Source organism: Ornithodoros turicata, chromosome 2, assembly GCF_037126465.1.
Source record: "Ornithodoros turicata isolate Travis chromosome 2, ASM3712646v1, whole genome shotgun sequence".
Classification (NCBI taxonomy): Eukaryota; Metazoa; Arthropoda; class Arachnida; order Ixodida; family Argasidae; genus Ornithodoros; species Ornithodoros turicata.
Genome location: NC_088202.1, coordinates 62,218,428 through 62,237,325, shown reverse-complemented (window position 1 = coordinate 62,237,325; position 18,898 = coordinate 62,218,428). Strand labels below are relative to the sequence as shown.

The following is an 18,898-nucleotide window of genomic DNA, read 5'->3' as shown; positions in this document are numbered from 1 at the left end:
CTGCCGGGGATGTCAGCCGTATAGAGCTCGTTGGCGTGTACCTTGTGGATTTTGGGCAGTAAATAGAAACGACCTGCGCCTGTGTTTGATGGGGTGAGATATCTGAGGTCATCACGTGTGATGAGCTTTCGTTCGTGGAGGTCCTGTATGGTATGGGTTATTAGCGCCGTGTACTCCTTTGTTGGGTCATGGTCCAGTTTGAGGTAGTGTTGCGTATTGTTGAGTTGCCTCTGAGCTTCAGAAACATATTTATCTGTGGGCCAGACGACGATACTCCCACCCTTATCTGCGGGCTTGATAATGATATCATCTCTGTCAGCTAGCGCTTTGATGATGTCACGCTGTGTTTTAGTGAGGTTGTGACCACGCGAGCTTTGGGAAATACCGCGAAGGATGTCGTTGCTTACTTGTTTAATGTACAGGTCTAATGCGGGTTCTCGGCCGTAATTTGGTGTCCAGGTTGATGGTAGTCGGGGGTCGCTGTTGTTTTCTTGTGTTGTATGAGCGAAGAATTCTCTAAGGCGTAGCCGTCTCGCAAAGTCTTATATGTCTTTGTGGATTTCGTATTCGTTAACAGAATTGAGTGTAGGGCAGAATGTTAACCCCCTAGAGAGGACTTGTAGTTCGTCGCTGGTTAGTGAGCGTGATATATCTATTACGGTGCTTGCGTCAGCGTTTTCTCGGGGTGACTCAGCGATGTTGCGGAGAGTTGTGGTTGTGGTTCTGGAAATTATTTGTTCGGCTGCTGCGTGTGTCGTGTTAGTGGGTCCGGTATCCGTGTCGTTGTTGGAATTAGGTTTTCCGAGTTTTGAGTGTTCCTTGTTAGCTAGCTCGCGGTTGAGTGGTTGAATGTGTAGTTCGAGAGTGTTTGCATCCGCGTCGGTGAGACTGATATTGTTCATATGGGCCTGGATCGTAGCGAGTTGCGCGTGGCACTGTTTCTTTAATATTTCTAGAAACGTACGGGCTGTGTTGTTAAGGGCTGATGCCCACTCTAGCTCTAGTTCAGGTGTCAGTTTTCCTAATGCAGGAACTGTTTTAGGGGTGAGGCCTTTAGGTACTGTGTTGTGAGCCAGGTGGTGGGTGTAGATCCGTAGATGATGTAGGTATCGGCTACGTTTCTCCATGAGTTTTCGCATTCGTAGAAAGTTCGTTGACTGCATGGTAGGCTGGTGATTAGATAGTCAACGGTGTTTTCTGCGTGATGTGCGCGTGCGTCGTGTCTGTGGGGTCGGTGGCTGTGGGGTCAGTTGCTGTGGAGACTCGCTGTGTTCCTCGATGTCATCTGTCTGTGTTTGCGTGCTTGTGGTTTTCCGTGTCACAGTTTGCGTGAACTTTGTGTGTGTGCGGGTTGTGTTCGGAGTGTTGTCGTTTGCCGCGTGTGTATGCGTGGGTGCAGTGGTCGTTGTGGTCCCCTTTGATGCCATCGTGTGTTCTGGCGTGTTTGCGGTGCTGGCACTTAAAGTGTAAGCTGGTTGATGATGTTGTGTTTGAGCGTTTGTCAGTGTAGGACGGCATCTATGGACCATTAGGTGTTTGATGTTGTGTGCCATAGCTCGTACGCCTGCGTGGTTTGGGTGGATGCCGTCCCGAGCGAGGTGTGCTTCAGCGTGGTATTCGAAAGCTGCGTGTGTGATAACCATAACGTTGGTGTGTACCTGACGCATGTGGATGAGGTGGTTGTTGACAGCGTGCGCCTTCCTGTCGAACTCGTGTAGCCATGTGTCCTGGTATATGTGTGCTCGGTGTTTGTTCTGTCTTCGGGGAAGTATCGTTGTCAGTACTATTTCAGCGCCTGGTCTGTTGTTTGTGATGAAGGAAACTAGTGCTTCGAATTCCTGGATGACATGTTGTGCTGTCGACCGTGCGATGTCGTTGGTCCCTACGTGGAGTATGAAGTGCGTGATGTTCGGTGGGGCGGCGGTTACATGTGTCATGATGTCTCGTATTTTTGCGCCGCTTGAAAAGTGTATGTGAGGTCCGTGTTCTCCGTGTGGGATGTGTTCGTGTATGTACTTGTAACAGCTATCCCCGAGGAGTGCGACATGTGAGAAAGAGAGGACGGGTTGCTTACCTCCTGAGGCCATCGGATCGTCAGTAGCGAACGTAGATGGGTAGAAATCCAGCGAACCGGTAGAATGTAGGAAGGGAGTTGCCTCAGGACAGAAGCCGCCGATATTTCGAACAGAGACTGTTCTTCTTCTGGGCACCGTCCTCATCATTGGCATGGTATTTAAAGGGTTAGGTGTGACGTGTTTAAAGGTTCATGCGAATTGTGGGTCAACAGCCCGGAGGGAAGAAAGGTTCCGTACGGGTTTTTACGGCCGGAGTGAATGGCTGCTTTGTTAGAGTGTGGAGGGGATTATGTGAACGTAGTGATCTAGGCTACAGACCGGTTACAGAAAAATGGAAGGTTCACGAACACGTGGACGAAACGGGACAACAGGCAAGAATTGGCAAGCATAGCGAAAGATAAGGAGGTTAGTGGTTACGTGGGGAAAAATTCCAGAACCAGCAAAGGTTGCTTTTTTTTTTTTTAAATATTTGTAATGCAAAGTTGTGGCATGCAATAAAGAAAGTAGAAAGCAGTGGCCATGCATAACATAACAGATGATAATGGAGGTAGAAGGGAAAAGCATATTTTATTTGTGAAGTGTTTCTAGGGTGCCTTGTGATTTGTTGATACCGGACGGGTGAAGAGCGTTGAACTTGTATATGAGATAAGACTCCCTATCACGTCTGTCACGTGTGGATCTAAACCCGGTTTCTAGAATATATAGTTTAATGTTGTCAAAATTGTGACCAGGAACGTTAAAGTGTTCGGCGACTGCTTTGGGGAGTTTGTTGGACGTGTCGGTTCTGTGTCCGGTAAGGCGGTTGTTCATTTGTTGGCCGGTTTCACCAATGTATTGCATAGAGCAGTCGCCGCATTCAATGCAGTATATGACATTGGAGCTTGTGCATGTGAATGCGTGGTTAACGGGGTGGGTGTAATTGCTCGCAGTGCTTTTGATGGAGTTAGCGTGTTGAACGTGCTTGCATGTTTTGCAGCGCGGGAGGTTGCAGGGTCGTGTTCCCGTGTACGGGGTGCTTGTTTTGCTGATTTTGGCATTGACCAAGGAGTCTGCCAGGTTTTTTGCACGTCGGTATGTCACCTGTATAGGATTTGTGAATATATTGCTAAGTCGGTCACTGCTTTGGAGGAGGGGCTCGTGCTTCTGTAGAATGGCTTTGATGTTTGGAAGTGCGTTGGAATATCTTGTGATGAAGCTTATTTGGCACGCGTCAGGATTTTTTCGGTTTTCCAGAACCTCGTCTCGATCGAGTGTAAGTGCCTTGCGACGGAATTCGGTTAGGAGGGAGTCTGGATAGTCCCTTTGGGCAAGTGTACTGCAGAGTTCGTCAAGCTTCTCAGCGTAATCTGTGTCGTTTGAACAAATTCTGCGTAGTCTTACACTCTGCCCATTAGGAATTCCAACCTTACAGTGACGCGGGTGGTGACTCTTGAAGTGAAGGTATTGTTGTTTGTCAGTTGGCTTTTTGTACAGGGTTGTGATGAGGTTGCCGTTGTCTAGTGATATTGTGGTGTCGAGGAAGTTAATTAAGTGAGTTGACTGTTGTGATGTGAACTTTATGTTGCTATGCGCGGTGTTCAGTAGATCTATGAACTTTTGAAATTCATGTTCCCCGTGTTCCCATATTATCAGTATATCATCGATGTATCGAAGGTACACCGTGGGTTTCAATGAGAGGGCGCTGAGAACTTTGTTTTCTAAGAACCCCATGAAGATATTTGCGTATGTGGGTGCAACAGGTGTGCCCATACTTGTACCGTGTACTTGTAGGTAGTGTTCGCCATTGAACTCGAAGTAGTTCAGTTTAAGGACCAAGTCCATTAGAGCGAGTATGGTTTCCGTGTCTTTTCTGGTGTTTGTTGTAGAAAGGCTATTGCAGAGGGCTGTGATTCCGTCGTTGTGTGGGATGTTAGTATACAGTGATGTCACATCCAGCGTGGCTAGTATTGTGTCCCTACCAAATGTACGAGTGTTGTTTATATCCTGATTATTCTGAGGAGGTGGGGTGTGTCTTGTACATGCGATGGCAGTGTTGTCGGAATATGGTTTAAATAGTGGTCCAGGAATTTCGAGAGTCTTTCTGTTGGTGTGTTGTTATTAGATACAATTGGCCTGCCGGGGATGTCAGCCGTATAGAGCTCGTTGGCGTGTACCTTGTGGATTTTGGGCAGTAAATAGAAACGACCTGCGCCTGTGTTTGATGGGGTGAGATATCTGAGGTCATCACGTGTGATGAGCTTTCGTTCGTGGAGGTCCTGTATGGTATGGGTTATTAGCGCCGTGTACTCCTTTGTTGGGTCATGGTCCAGTTTGAGGTAGTGTTGCGTATTGTTGAGTTGCCTCTGAGCTTCAGAAACATATTTATCTGTGGGCCAGATGACGATACTCCCACCCTTATCTGCGGGCTTGATAATGATATCATCTCTGTCAGCTAGCGCTTTGATGATGTCACGCTGTGTTTTAGTGAGGTTGTGACCACGCGAGCTTTGGGAAATACCGCGAAGGATGTCGTTGCTTACTTGTTTAATGTACAGGTCTAATGCGGGTTCTCGGCCGTGATTTGGTGTCCAGGTTGATGGTAGTCGGGGGTCGCTGTTGTTTTCTTGTGTTGTATGAGCGAAGAATTCTCTAAGGCGTAGCCGTCTCGCAAAGTCTGATATGTCTTTGTGGATTTCGTATTCGTTAACAGAATTGAGTGTAGGGCAGAATGTTAACCCCCTAGAGAGGACTTGTAGTTCGTCGCTGGTTAGTGAGCGTGATATATCTATTACGGTGCTTGCGTCAGCGTTTTCTCGGGGTGACTCAGCGATGTTGCGGAGAGTTGTGGTTGTGGTTCTGGAAATTATTTGTTCGGCTGCTGCGTGTGTCGTGTTAGTGGGTCCGGTATCCGTGTCGTTGTTGGAATTAGGTTTTCCGAGTTTTGAGTGTTCCTTGTTAGCTAGCTCGCGGTTGAGTTGTTGAATGTGTAGTTCGAGAGTGTTTGCATCCGCGTCGGTGAGACTGATATTGTTCATATGGGCCTGGATCGTAGCGAGTTGCGCGTGGCACTGTTTCTTTAATATTTCTAGAAACGTACGGGCTGTGTTGTTAAGGGTTGATGCCCACTCTAGCTCTAGTTCAGGTGTCAGTTTTCCTAATGCAGGAACTGTTTTAGGGGTGAGGCCTTTAGGTACTGTGTTGTGAGCCAGGTGGTGGGTGTAGATCCGTAGATGATGTAGGTATCGGCTACGTTTCTCCATGAGTTTTCGCATTCGTAGAAAGTTCGTTGACTGCATGGTAGGCTGGTGATTAGATAGTCAACGGTGTTTTCTGCGTGATGTGCGCGTGCGTCGTGTCTGTGGGGTCGGTGGCTGTGGGGTCAGTTGCTGTGGAGACTCGCTGTGTTCCTCGATGTCATCTGTCTGTGTTTGCGTGCTTGTGGTTTTCCGTGTCACAGTTTGCGTGAACTTTGTGTGTGTGCGGGTTGTGTTCGGAGTGTTGTCGTTTGCCGCGTGTGTATGCGTGGGTGCAGTGGTCGTTGTGGTCCCCTTTGATGCCATCGTGTGTTCTGGCGTGTTTGCGGTGCTGGCACTTAAAGTGTAAGCTGGTTGATGATGTTGTGTTTGAGCGTTTGTCAGTGTAGGACGGCATCTATGGACCATTAGGTGTTTGATGTTGTGTGCCATAGCTTGTACGCCTGCGTGGTTTGGGTGGATGCCGTCCCGAGCGAGGTGTGCTTCAGCGTGGTATTCGAAAGCTGCGTGTGTGATAACCATAACGTTGGTGTGTACCTGACGCATGTGGATGAGGTGGTTGTTGACAGCGTGCGCCTTCCTGTCGAACTCGTGTAGCCATGTGTCCTGGTATATGTGTGCTCGGTGTTTGTTCTGTCTTCGGGGAAGTATCGTTGTCAGTACTATTTCAGCGCCTGGTCTGTTGTTTGTGATGAAGGAAACTAGTGCTTCGAATTCCTGGATGACATGTTGTGCTGTCGACCGTACAGAATAATCAGGGATATAAACAACACTCGTACATTTGGTAGGGACACAATACTAGCCACGCTGGATGTGACATCACTGTATACTAACATCCCACACAACGACGGAATCACAGCCCTCTGCAATAGCCTTTCTACAACAAACACCAGAAAAGACACGGAAACCATACTCGCTCTAATGGACTTGGTCCTTAAACTGAACTACTTCGAGTTCAATGGCGAACACTACCTACAAGTACACGGTACAAGTATGGGCACACCTGTTGCACCCACATACGCAAATATCTTCATGGGGTTCTTAGAAAACAAAGTTCTCAGCGCCCTCTCATTGAAACCCACGGTGTACCTTCGATACATCGATGATATACTTATAATATGGGAACACGGGGAACATGAATTTCAAAAGTTCATAGATCTACTGAACACCGCGCATAGCAACATAAAGTTCACATCACAACAGTCAACTCACTTAATTAACTTCCTCGACACCACAATATCACTAGACAACGGCAACCTCATCACAACCCTGTACAAAAAGCCAACTGACAAACAACAATACCTTCACTTCAAGAGTCACCACCCGAGCCACTGTAAGGTTGGAATTCCTAATGGGTAGAGTGTAAGACTACGCAGAATTTGTTCAAACGACACAGATTACGCTGAGAAGCTTGACGAACTCTGCAGTACACTTGCCCAAAGGGACTATCCAGACTCCCTCCTAACCGAATTCCGTCGCAAGGCACTTACACTCAATCGAGACGAGGTTCTGGAAAACCGAAAAAATCCTGACGCGTGCCAAATAAGCTTCATCACAAGATATTCCAACGCACTTCCAAACATCAAAGCCATTCTACAGAAGCACGAGCCCCTCCTCCAAAGCAGTGACCGACTTAGCAATATATTCACAAATCCTATACAGGTGACATACCGACGTGCAAAAAACCTGGCAGACTCCTTGGTCAATGCCAAAATTAGCAAAACAAGCACCCCGTACACGGGAACACGACCCTGCAACCTCCCGCGCTGCAAAACATGCAAGCACGTTCAACACGCTAACTCCATCAAAAGCACTGCGAGCAATTACACCCACCCCGTTAACCACGCATTCACATGCACAAGCTCCAATGTCATATACTGCATTGAATGCGGCGACTGGTCTATGCAATACATTGGTGAAACCGGCCAACAAATGAACAACCGCCTTACCGGACACAGAACCGACACGTCCAACAAACTCCCCAAAGCAGTCGCCGAACACTTTAACGTTCCTGGTCACAATTTTGACAACATTAAACTATATATTCTAGAAACCGGGTTTAGATCCACACGTGACGGACGTGATAGGGAGTCTTATCTCATATACAAGTTCAACGCTCTTCACCCGTCCGGTATCAACAAATCACAAGGCACCCTAGAAACACTTCACAAATAAAATATGCTTTTCCCTTCTACCTCCATTATCATCTGTTATGTTATGCATGGCCACTGCTTTCTACTTTCTTTATTGCATGCCACAACTTTGCATTACAAATATTAAAAAAAAAAAAAAAAAAGCAACCTTTGCTGGTTCTGGAATTTTTCCCCACGTAACCACTAACCTCCTTATCTTTCGCTATGCTTGCCAATTCTTGCCTGTTGTCCCGTTTCGTCCACGTGTTCGTTAACTTTCCATTTTTCTGTAACCGGTCTGTAGCCTAGACCACTACGTTCACATAATCCCCTCCACACTCTAACAAAACAGCCATTCACTCCGGCCGTAAAAACCCGTACGGAACCTTTCTTCCCTCCGGGCTGTTGACCCACAATTCGCATGAACCTTTAAACACGTCACACCTAACCCTTTAAATACCATGCCAATGATGAGGACGGTGCCCAGAAGAAGAACAGTCTCTGTTCGAAATATCGGCGGCTTCTGTCCTGAGGCAACTCCCTTCCTGTTGTATGGGGTGGAATTTGGAACCAAAGTGTGATTGGCCAGTTGTTCTTCCCCAGTACCGCTCGCGCCGTCAACTACCTTGAAATGCTCAATGAACTATTTCTCCCCGAACTGCACATGCAGAGAGAGGTGTGCACATTTATGCACGAATGCATAAATATGCACGCCACCGCACTGGGCTGTGTCAGTCCGAGTCAGTGGGCTCTGATAGTTGTCGTATACCTCAAAAAGGTTAATTTGCACATAATGCTTTCCAAACACGGAAGCGAAATTGAAACGACAAGCAGGTTATGAGGAACCGCAGTTCCACATGGCTAGCTGCGTGATGTTGTGCGACTCGTCGCCGTCTGGGGAGCAGCGTTGGCAACATCAGAAGTGCTCTTCGCAACACCGCCATCTTGGTTGTTTTGAGTACGGCAATCGCACATTTCGCGTTATAGCTTCACACAGCGCAGTTCAATCGCGCTTAAATTTAGCATGGTTGATTGTCCGTAAGAGCTTTACACGTAGACAACATAATGTTGCGCGCGCATTGAGTATTTGCAAAGCACGGCATGCCGGCGCTGGTAGACTTTTATAGGGTAACACCCTGCATATTGATATATATATATATGTATATATATATATATATATATATAATGAGGGGAAAAAGCCATTAAAGAAACAAGTAAATGACACTAGACATGTTTGAAATTCAAAACTAGAGATTAAAATGGCTTCTATGGCTGCACGCAGAGAAACAGATACTCATGGAACGATGCGACAGCACCAGAGGACACGTGTTTCGCCGTGTTTGTGGTTCGTCAGCTCTGGGTAGCTGCGCATCGTTCGGGATTGGCAGACCAGGGGTGACTCAGCTAGCGATATACACCTGGGAGGGTGACTGAGCGCTCCTCAATGCCACAGTGCAAGCCAGTGAATTATAATGAGGGGAAAAAGCCATAGAATATAGAAGCCATTTTAATCGCTAGTTTTGAATTTCAAACATGTCTAGTGTCATTTACTTGTTTCGTTAATGGCTTTTCCCCTCATTATAATTCACTGGCTTGCATGTGGCATTGAGGAGTGCTCAGTCACCCTTCCAGGTGTATATCGCTCGCTGAGTGACCCCTGGTTTGCCAGTCCCGAACGGTGCGCAGCTACCCAGAGCTGACGAGCCGCACACACGGCGAAACACGTGTTCTCTGGTGCTGTCGCATCGTTCCGTGAGTATCTATCTATCTATCTATCTATCTATCTATCTATATATATATATATATATATAGAGAGAGAGAGAGAGAGAGAGAGATGAGAAGCTTAGGAGGGCGGTTGACCACGAGAATGAAATAAGCAGGAAAAATCAGAGGACGACAAAGAGCTTACAGGGAAACACAAAGGGGGGTTTATCAACACATATAGGGATAGGGGTGGACGTTTCGGCAGTCAGCGCTGCCTTCGACGGGACTGGGGTTTGGTGACATATATATATGTATATAATTCGATATTATATTATAATTCGACCAGAACCATTTTACTGCTTTTTTCGGGCGCTGACCTCAGTATTTAGTGAAATCTGTAGCTTGTTTTAGCTGACCATTTTGCTTATGAATACTTCCAGACTCAGCCTAGTGGAGTTGAAGATGTATCATCACGGAACATAAGTAACAGGAGTTTCATATTTCAATACTATTTCAAGACCAGAAGTTCAACAATGTGCATTGTGATATTATGCACATTACTCTCTAGCCATTGTCTATCCCTAAATAAGTGTCTGTTCCATAACTGACTAGTTACAATGCTGCGCAAACGTAAAGTGCATAGGCTGGTCACTTTTGCAGTGTTCGAGTAGCTTTACTTTAAATAAAGTTTTGACAAAACATATTTCTTGTGTGAGTTAGTGCCGTGTTACTTTCACACATACAGCAGGCATATCTGAAAGGGCACACAAATGCACAAAGCTGCTAAGTGTTGTCTCAATAATGCCTCTCAATAAAGGTGTAAGCCTAGAGGTTACCAGGAAAACTGAAGTGTAGCTTTTGTCTAGATTTAGACATTATGATTAACACAGGGCTAGAAGCCACCTCGGTCTGGTCTATAAAATGTCTGAAGTAGGGCTAGAGCAAGACGTTGGACGTCTAGGATTACACATCTGAGTGGCGTAACGTTAACTATGCTAGAGAAATGCTAGAGGTAGTCCCCTAGACATTAAGCCTATTGGGAGACGTCTAGCATACATGTCACTTGTTTAAGTTTAGACGTCCATTAGACATTTACTGTCCACCTTTGGCTACATGGGATGAGAGGCCGAATGAGTCCTACTGATGTGTATCATGAGCTAATAGGCTGGAATTATTTGAAAATGCATCGCTATTCAGCAGGCATGTCTTAAAACAGGTGAAAATGGCAAAAAGGCGTAGATTTGATTTTATGTTTTTTTTTTTTCAATTTTCAATTTTATTAGTAGTATGTGCAATACATAGTACACAGTGGGGGCCCCGTAGCATAGCTAGAGATTTGTTTTTGAGATTTGTTTTTGAGATTTGCTTGTTGTTGGAATTTTAAGAACCCCCTCCTCTGACTCCCTCTCCCTTGGCTTCTCGCATTACATATCCTTTTCTTTCTCTCCCGTTACTACTGCCCAAGCCCCACGCCAATATTGGCCAAGTATGGGCTGCCAATGTGACCCCCCTGGCAAGTGCAACCAGGCTCCATATTGGACCAATATTGGCAAGCCCATTTCTCCCTTCTTGTGCCAAATCTTCTGTGATATTGCCGATGATGAGCCCGTATAGCTGTAGCTACCGTATAATATCCTCCACTCAAAGAGTTGTTCTTTCATCCGTTTTTTGTGCAGATACTCCAACTGATCCACCTTGCATCGCTTTACAAAAATAACAAAATGACACTGCCCTCACACTAAAAACGAAGAGCAGGTGCAGGGTTTCTTTGATCCGTCTTGCTCTGGGATCCATGTAGTCCCACAGAACTACCCACCACAAAACATATATCTGGGACCGTAGCACCTGCCTACATTTCTTATATACGACAAAAATTTCCAACCCGCTCCTAGAATACAAGGAAGCGAAACACTTTCGTAACGGCGAGGAGAAAACGTCTGAGCAACTCGCAATGCATCTGCAGCAATTTCAAGGGACAGATGGAACGTAATGGAACAGATATTTCTTCCTATCACACATTGCGTTTTTACATGACCTGCCGCTTTCACTGACATTAGAGGATATTAGCACAGACGTTTTCGCACAAATGAAACGACCAAGTCGTGTGTTGCGCATGCGCATTACGAGTCGTAGGACGCGCGATTTCGCTGGAACGACCACTCGCTATGAGTCATTTCGTTTTATTCCGCAGCTACAACCGATAGGCATCGCGAAGCAAGATGGCGGATGTTTGTACCAGTTGAGTTACAGTGCATGTTACAGTGGAATTGCCAGATGCTTGCTGTTTCGAACGATGAGTATCATCTGCGGGAAGTTGTTGGATGTAACGACGTTAATGAGTAGGGCATCTCACACGCTTGAACGTCCAATATTGGCGTACTGCAAGGGCATTTGCTGCATGTGCACAATACGGGTTCTCATCCTCCCCATTTTTAGCCATAATTGGCTGCACATAGGCATAATGCATAATGAGCCCCACATTGCCAAGATTTTCCACATATTGGCTGAAACATTGAAATACGGGCCCCATATCTCGGAGATACAACCCACTTTGGGAAAATCATGGTATAAAACGGGTCCTGTGTTAGACACGTGTTACCAGTGTTCGCCCAATAAGGGACCCATATTGTGTGCTGCTGTGTCACGACGCTTGCAAAAAATACAGACGCTGAGGAGACAAGGAAACACAACTAACAAGAGAAATGGAGATACATTTATGCGTGCACGAGAAATGTAACAGCTCAGGGTAGCCCTCAAACGGAAGGAAACCCAATACTGAGCCAAAACGCCAAAGATCCTCAGAAGGAATACGCCATTAGTGCTACAGCACAAACATTCAGAGATTGGTTTTCTGCTTCTCAGTGCATAATGCTTGCAAATTCATGAGTCAAATTCATATTTTCGTTCTGTCAAATTATTATTGCACTAATACAATCACAAGCATGTGTCTGAACAAGAAGGCGTCTCCACAGTTATCATGACCGAAACATCAAGTCAAGAAAATGTATGTAGAAACCAACGAATGGAGCAGTGTTCAACGGAGGGCACTTATCTCGCATCGGAGAGCCGCGCGGGAGAAAAGAGAAATCCAAAGTTCCCAAGGAGCGTACACTGCTGGTCAAAAGTTTACGGAACACACTCCGGCGCATTACTTCCTCAGAGTACCACGTTAGCAGCGAATGGTACTTTACGGACTTACAAACAGGTGACCAGGTTACCCAGGCACATATCTGAAAGTCCGTATTGTCCCATTCGGTGCTAGCGTGTCACTCCAATGCTGGAATGCGCCGGAGCGTGTTCCGTAAACTTTTGTCCAGTACTGTACCACTTCTTGCTGTTACAGCGTATGTTGAATGGAGACCAGGAATGTAACATACCCGAATTCTATTGGACACCGGTAGTCAGAAAAGCTGTGCATCGGATCCTTTGGAGGACCGATTGCAGAGAAAGAGATAGGGGTCGTAGAAGTCATTCTCAAGAACTTTCAGGATGGGCCCCCGCACAACATTAAATCAATCGCGTTGGAAATTGTATGGGCGAAATCTTGCCTCGAGCGGATTCACATATGCAAGGGCTGCCAAGTGACGTTAGACGAGGTCTTACAGATAAGGCAACGCTGGACGACGATCGAATCGGGGTGTTGGTGGGATCCGGATCTATTGGAGCTCGTAAACTGAAGAACATACCGTATGAGTCATTCACTGGCAGCTGTGGAAACAGCGCTCGGTTGGACATTGCAGGGCCCAGTCACCTTAAAATTACAATGTACCACGCACGCCGCAGTAAACGTTTTCAGGTATTCATTGAATCGGAAGTGGAAGACGAGTTGCTGAAGGCGTTTTGGAAGGAGCAAGCGATGACTGGACTGAAGACGGCCAACGGGTAATCACAATAATAATTATGAGTATTTAATTCCTCACATCACCACCACCAGCATGCCATCATTGACCTTGACAAACAAGGAAATCATGTTTATTTCAATATAAAGGAGGGTGTATGTTGTCATTAAAGTTCATTGTTGAAAGTAGCGTTTGTTTGTCTCGTCTTCGTCCTTGCATTTCGTTGTTCAGAGCATCCATGACTGTGGATGTTTACCAACGCGCCAAAGTATAGTAGTGACCGAAAGAACTGCCTGATACTGTTTTATTGCGCTTATAGAGGCCGCACACCGAGCGTGACCCGTTCGACTGCTCTCGTAGAACCCTCCACCTTCACTTTCCTCCACGTCCCTCGTCGCTTTCGCTGTGCTTCTTCACTCTCGCCGCACGCTCCCCCGCTGCTTTCCTTCTCACGTTCTCCCGTACTTTCATCCTTCGTTTCGCTCCTCCCCCCTCGCCCTCCTTCCTTCCTTATTATGGGTTTAGAGTGGTCAGCCAGACGGTATGGCTTGCTCGCCCTGCCGGTTACAACGCCGACCCCGCTCAACTTAGGAACGGGCGCCTAAGAGCTGCGCTCCAAAATACTGCTTGAGATGCCGAGTTCGGGTCTCCAAAAAACATCTAGGGACAAAGGTCTAGATCAAACAACACCGCGGAATTAGGTCCGAAACTGATATCCTGCCCCCATGGATCATCCACTTTTGCCAAATGCAGTGGTATGGCAATTACTTATGAATCGTTTCTTTACCCATAAGATGACATCCCGTGACCAATGCTTTAAAACGATAGCCTCTTTCGACTCATATTTAAGAGTGCCTATTGCAGGAACTATCACTGCGTGGGGAAAATGAATGCTGCTCACCTTCTGCGCATTTGCAAACTTGATCTTCGTCACAGAGCATCTTTACAAATGGAGCTCCCTTTTCTTTGCCATAGAACTTCGTGCAGTCCACGTCTAAAAGATAAAGATTAGACACATTCAGTAATAACCTCCGGGTGTTGGTAGCAGCTGCGCTGTATGTATATTATGTGTCTCTTTAACTGTGCACGCCTTGTATGGCGCAATGGCACTACAAGTATACAAAAATAAAAATAATCAAATACATGTCAGACTCAAACCGACTACAATATGGGGGGGCGACCCCGCAGGTCTTTGAAGTGGCCTGGTACAGTGGCCTGCGCTTGTTACTTACAGAAAAGTCCACATGTCCTGTCTTGTCTAGTTTATTTGTAGTGCTGTCTTAGGAGCATCTTTTTTTTTTCATTCGCTACTTCAGTAACTATATGTTCCTATCAAGGTATATTCTGACTACCTCCTTCGTGAGCTTCACGGCGTTTTTATTGTATGTCCGTACAGTCATGTTAGATCAACAGCAGGCCTTCCACATAAAGATCGCGGTTTTAATAGGTGTCACAACCGAACACTTTGTTAATTCACAAAGGGATTCAGAAATGCTCTCAGTATCTCCCTGTAGCATTGGTTCAGAAGACCGAATAAATGAACTGCTTTAGGTGATATTGACGACCACAAAACACACGATGTCTCGGGTTTTTTTATATTTTCATAACATTTCACAGGTTAGCCTGCACTTTCACTCTCATCCTGAACCGTTGTTACACTTGTTCTACGTTGGAGCTATACTTAGTAGCGTACACGACATACTTAATAAGAGAGCGACCAGGCCACTTTCCCAAATCCCTATGGAGCGGCTGTCCGCTGAGCCTCCTCGCCCTTTCCTCCTCTCTACTGTGAAGCGTCCGCTTGGCGCGCTGCCCACGTTCCCTAAAACAGCGGGACGCCTCATTGGGACATGTGACGACAGGGTGTTCGTACGAACTCGTGTACATCTCTTCGACGTCTATATTGATTTCTAATGTACACTATCGACTGCTGTACTCGTTTTGTCGGGGCATACTTCACAGGGATGCTGTTTATTTTGTTTTCTCGTGCTATGGTACAGCCATACGCATATACAGTGCGTGACACGAGCGCATCTCGTATTGGTACACAGCACAAGGTACTTGATTTGATAGCACGCCATCCTTGCAAAACAAATTCCCCCATACCTGGTCGAACCTGGGAGGTACCGGGTTCGAGTCCCGCCGGATGTGCTATCTGGATTTTTTTCCTGGGTTTTCGTCAGGCGCTTTCAGACATATGTCCGCAGAGTTCCTTTAGAAGTTGGCCCTTCCCCCCCCCCCCTGTCACCACCACCCCCATACATTTATCGCTGTAAAGACCCAATCAGTTCATTGGCGATCCAGCAGCGGAGCCAATCATGCTCTGTCACGTGGAAGTGCGAGCATGGACTGAAACCGGGACGGAACGGAAGACCGCTTGGAACCCAAATTTCTTCCAGATCCATATCTGCAATTCACCATTCGCAATTAACTGAAATCGTATACTGAACCGAATCATGTGACATCAGTTACCGGATCATAAGAATCCGTTCAAGCGTGAACGCGAACAACTTTGGATGCAATATTTGTATTGCTTTACAACTCTTATTAGTGGTGTTGAACGTGCTTATGTTTAACTAGGTCTCTTCGTCATATACACTTCTCCTCCATTAAAAGGGGAAAGAGTTCAAGACGGTTTCGCTAATATACTTGCAGTGTAGTGCTGCTCATGGGGGAGGGGGGTTGTTTATATATATAAAAAAGGCAAGGTTAGCCATGCAAAGAGCCGGCTAAGCTTTTCGAATAAAATTTCCTGTGACTTATATGTTCATTTTTACCCGTTTGCGCTTGTAGCTCATTTGGCGACATCCACGCGGCCTGCAGATATATCCTAGAGAAAACCGTCAAAGTGCCGGTTCACACTTTGGTTACCGGTAACCGCAAGCATTAAAACGGCGAACCTCGTAACCGAAACCGCTTTCAATGTTCTGACACTAAACCGTAACCACGGACCCTTGACTATAACCGAACCGATATTCGCTTCGGTTTCACTCCTTGAGTGATGGACTAAGGTCCGGTTTCACCAACACCAATTAACATTTGAACCGAGACAGGAAGTTATTGTCACTGGAATATTCATTAGATCAGGCAACCCTGGATATTAGTCGAAAGCTAAGCACCGTTGGTGAAAGCGTGCCATAGGCTAACAGCAGTTCCTGTTGCTCTTCCTGTGGCGATACGCTTCTATAAGCCGTTATTTAAATTTAAAATGAATTCAAAGTTGGTGCCATCACTGTACAAGTGGGTCTGACTCGTCGTCTCCAAAGTGAATTTTTGCTGCAAGTCTTTTCTACTTGCTGAAAACGAAAAGGAAATAATGTTAACAATAATTTAAGGGGTAACATAAAAGTCGCCGCAGTTGGACTGTAAGCTTTTAGAGAAATATCTCAGATGACAGCACACTTTTTCGCTTTTCGCGCGAGGAGGCATCTTGCCTTTCAAAAAGGGCACTACGGAATAAACCATGCCCATGTGAACTGACGGTCTTCGTGACGGCTTGGTGCGTAAAGATTACGACATGTTTGTCGAAAAAAGGGCACAAATAGCTGACGCGGATGCGAAGAAAGAAAACGCGGATGCGGTAGGAAAGCTACCGCATAAGCACTACAACCCCACTCAAGTAGGGAATGTCGCTAGCGCCACCAATGCTCGTGCGACAAACATGTGAAACAAAAAAGCCGGCGCTGGGACGGGGGTCAAGTGAACTGGTCGCTCTCTTATTAAGTAGGTCGTGGTAGCGTATGTCTGGCTCCGTGGGCTCCTGAACAGATGCTGCTGGAAAAATAACATGGGATGAAGTAGCTCGCGCGGTGTCTTGTGTCATACATGAAATATCGTCCTGTGGCAGCACAAACTAAGTGAAATACGTTCCTATGAGAACGTGCAACGAAATGTGGAATGGAAATGAAATTTTGACGGGCTCATCACTGAAATGTTACGCAAATCAAGCGATTTCTCTCACCTGGATTGTTCTTTGAGTGTACATGGATGTAACTAGCTTGAATATTTCCAGCTTTCATAACATCTCTCACGATCAAGTAAAGGCAAACGTCCTTGTTGTGGGTAATCGAAGATAACTTGAAATGAATGCTGCGCGGCCTTTTTTCGAAGTCCACAAAGCTGCCATTCTTCTTCGCCTGAAAAGCAAGTCGGTCGATTTAGTCAACCCCGAACCTGTACGTAGTATACAAGCCGACCCCGGAGAGATTGTCATTCTTGCTCATTACAGATGTACTGTGCGCGGTTGGCTTAAGTCGCTGTTGTTTGAAAAAGATGCGTCGTGTCATTATCTTGTCGTTTCTTCGATATTATTAGGACAATGACGTTAACAAGAATATTGACCGTAGACTATGAAAATTGCGTTGACTCAACAATGCTTACCATGCGAGATTTCGTTGCGACGCTCATGTGTTGTACATCGAAGGCCTGTTTGTGAAATAGGGGCATTCGTTGACTGGAGAAATGTCGAAGTTAGTAACCGCTATTGGTTCTGCTCCCTGTATCGTTCTGTCGGATCCAACATCCCTAGGTGACCCTCATCGACCAAGATATCTAATTTCACTCACAGTTACGTCTCTGGGCCGAGGTTTCTCTTTTCTTTTGCGTGTTACACCCGCTCCCCTTTATTACTGGTGTCAGTAAGTCACACAAAATAAAGCTGTCGGGTCAAAGACAAAAGACAGACAAAGAAAAGGCAAGTGGCCGTCTGGAGCCAGTAGGTAAACTTCCAGGCCACGTACTAAAGCGTAACCCGGTGAGTGACGGCGATCGCGTTATCAGGATATTTTGTATGCTCCAAATGTATAGTCGCTGAAAGTGCCCATGATAGAATGGCACAAACCAATTTGCATCTAGTTCATGAACCCTTGTGGTGTGAAGCGTCACATCATACAAAGCTCGTGGTCCGGGGCGAAGGACAGGACAATCATGCGACATCCCCTCCATGTATGCAACATTTACTTGGATAACAGGTAGGCAAATCAGCCGAGACAAGCACCATCTAGGAACAACCAGAACAGATTAGAGCCCCCAGTGCCCAAGGGACAAAGCCAACAAGTAATTCATAAAAAAGCCCCTGTCTGGCACTCATTGGCTTTGTCGTGAATTTCTTGTTGACTTATTTACTGGGAATTGACTTTCTCTCTCTCTTACCGTACCACTCTCTCTCTCTCTTTCAGAGCATACAGACACTTGACATCCGCTCTGTCTTACAGGAAATTGGTAACCACGGTTCGTTTCTTATCCAATTTCTGGAAATTCGCTATCCGTCTTTTAACGTCGAATACTATGAAGTTCATAGTACTTGACGCAAAGAGGGATATCGGTGTTGATGGCTTGGGCAAAATGTTCATTGTATGAACAAAAATTAATCGTTAATTGCACAAATTTACACGTTGTAATAAGCTAAATCGTAAAGATGCGACTTTCTCCCGTCCTTAGCACTGGTACAGCTCGAATTGTCCTAGAAGTTCATCATCGTACAGGAAAACGTGCTGTTCTCCCTTCGACAGCCTTTCGCGCCAGCCTCAGCAGACCTGTAGAATTGCATTTACTTACAGTTTTGTCATATATTGACCAACAAGCTGGCAAGAAGGCTGCTTCCGCTTGTATCCTGGACCGGTTCGAAAGCGATCCACTTTTTGCATAAACAAATGCTCTAATGTTTTTCACTCTATCTCAATGTGAGGCCACTCCAGATGCCGGGTGAATTGCATTTATCAAACCCCAATGTTTTTCTACAGAAACATGCAAAAGAACCACGTGCTCGCATTCAGTTTCGGTGAACATGAGCAATGGTGCTGTTTGTGCATTGTGCTGTGTTAAGCTCTGCAAGCGTCGTGATTGAGCGTTGCTCGGACGTAATTCACGAATCTCGTGCACGGGGCCCTGATAATTGGGTGTCTAAATAATTGGGC

At 46.1% G+C, this 18,898-nt stretch overlaps 1 protein-coding gene across 3 annotated transcripts in view; it reads right to left on the bottom strand.

Annotated features, from left to right (window-relative positions):
* LOC135385487 (complement C3-like) overlaps positions 1-18,898 on the bottom strand; it is a 290,804-nt gene that overhangs the window by 86,566 nt on the left and 185,340 nt on the right. For all 3 annotated transcript variants that reach the window (XM_064614824.1, XM_064614823.1, XM_064614825.1), the window contains 2 exons: positions 16,945-17,119; positions 13,885-13,977 (listed from right to left, as the gene is read on the bottom strand). In XM_064614824.1, coding sequence (XP_064470894.1) covers positions 13,885-13,977; positions 16,945-17,119 — 268 coding nt within the window. The remainder of the gene's footprint in view (positions 1-13,884; positions 13,978-16,944; positions 17,120-18,898) is intronic.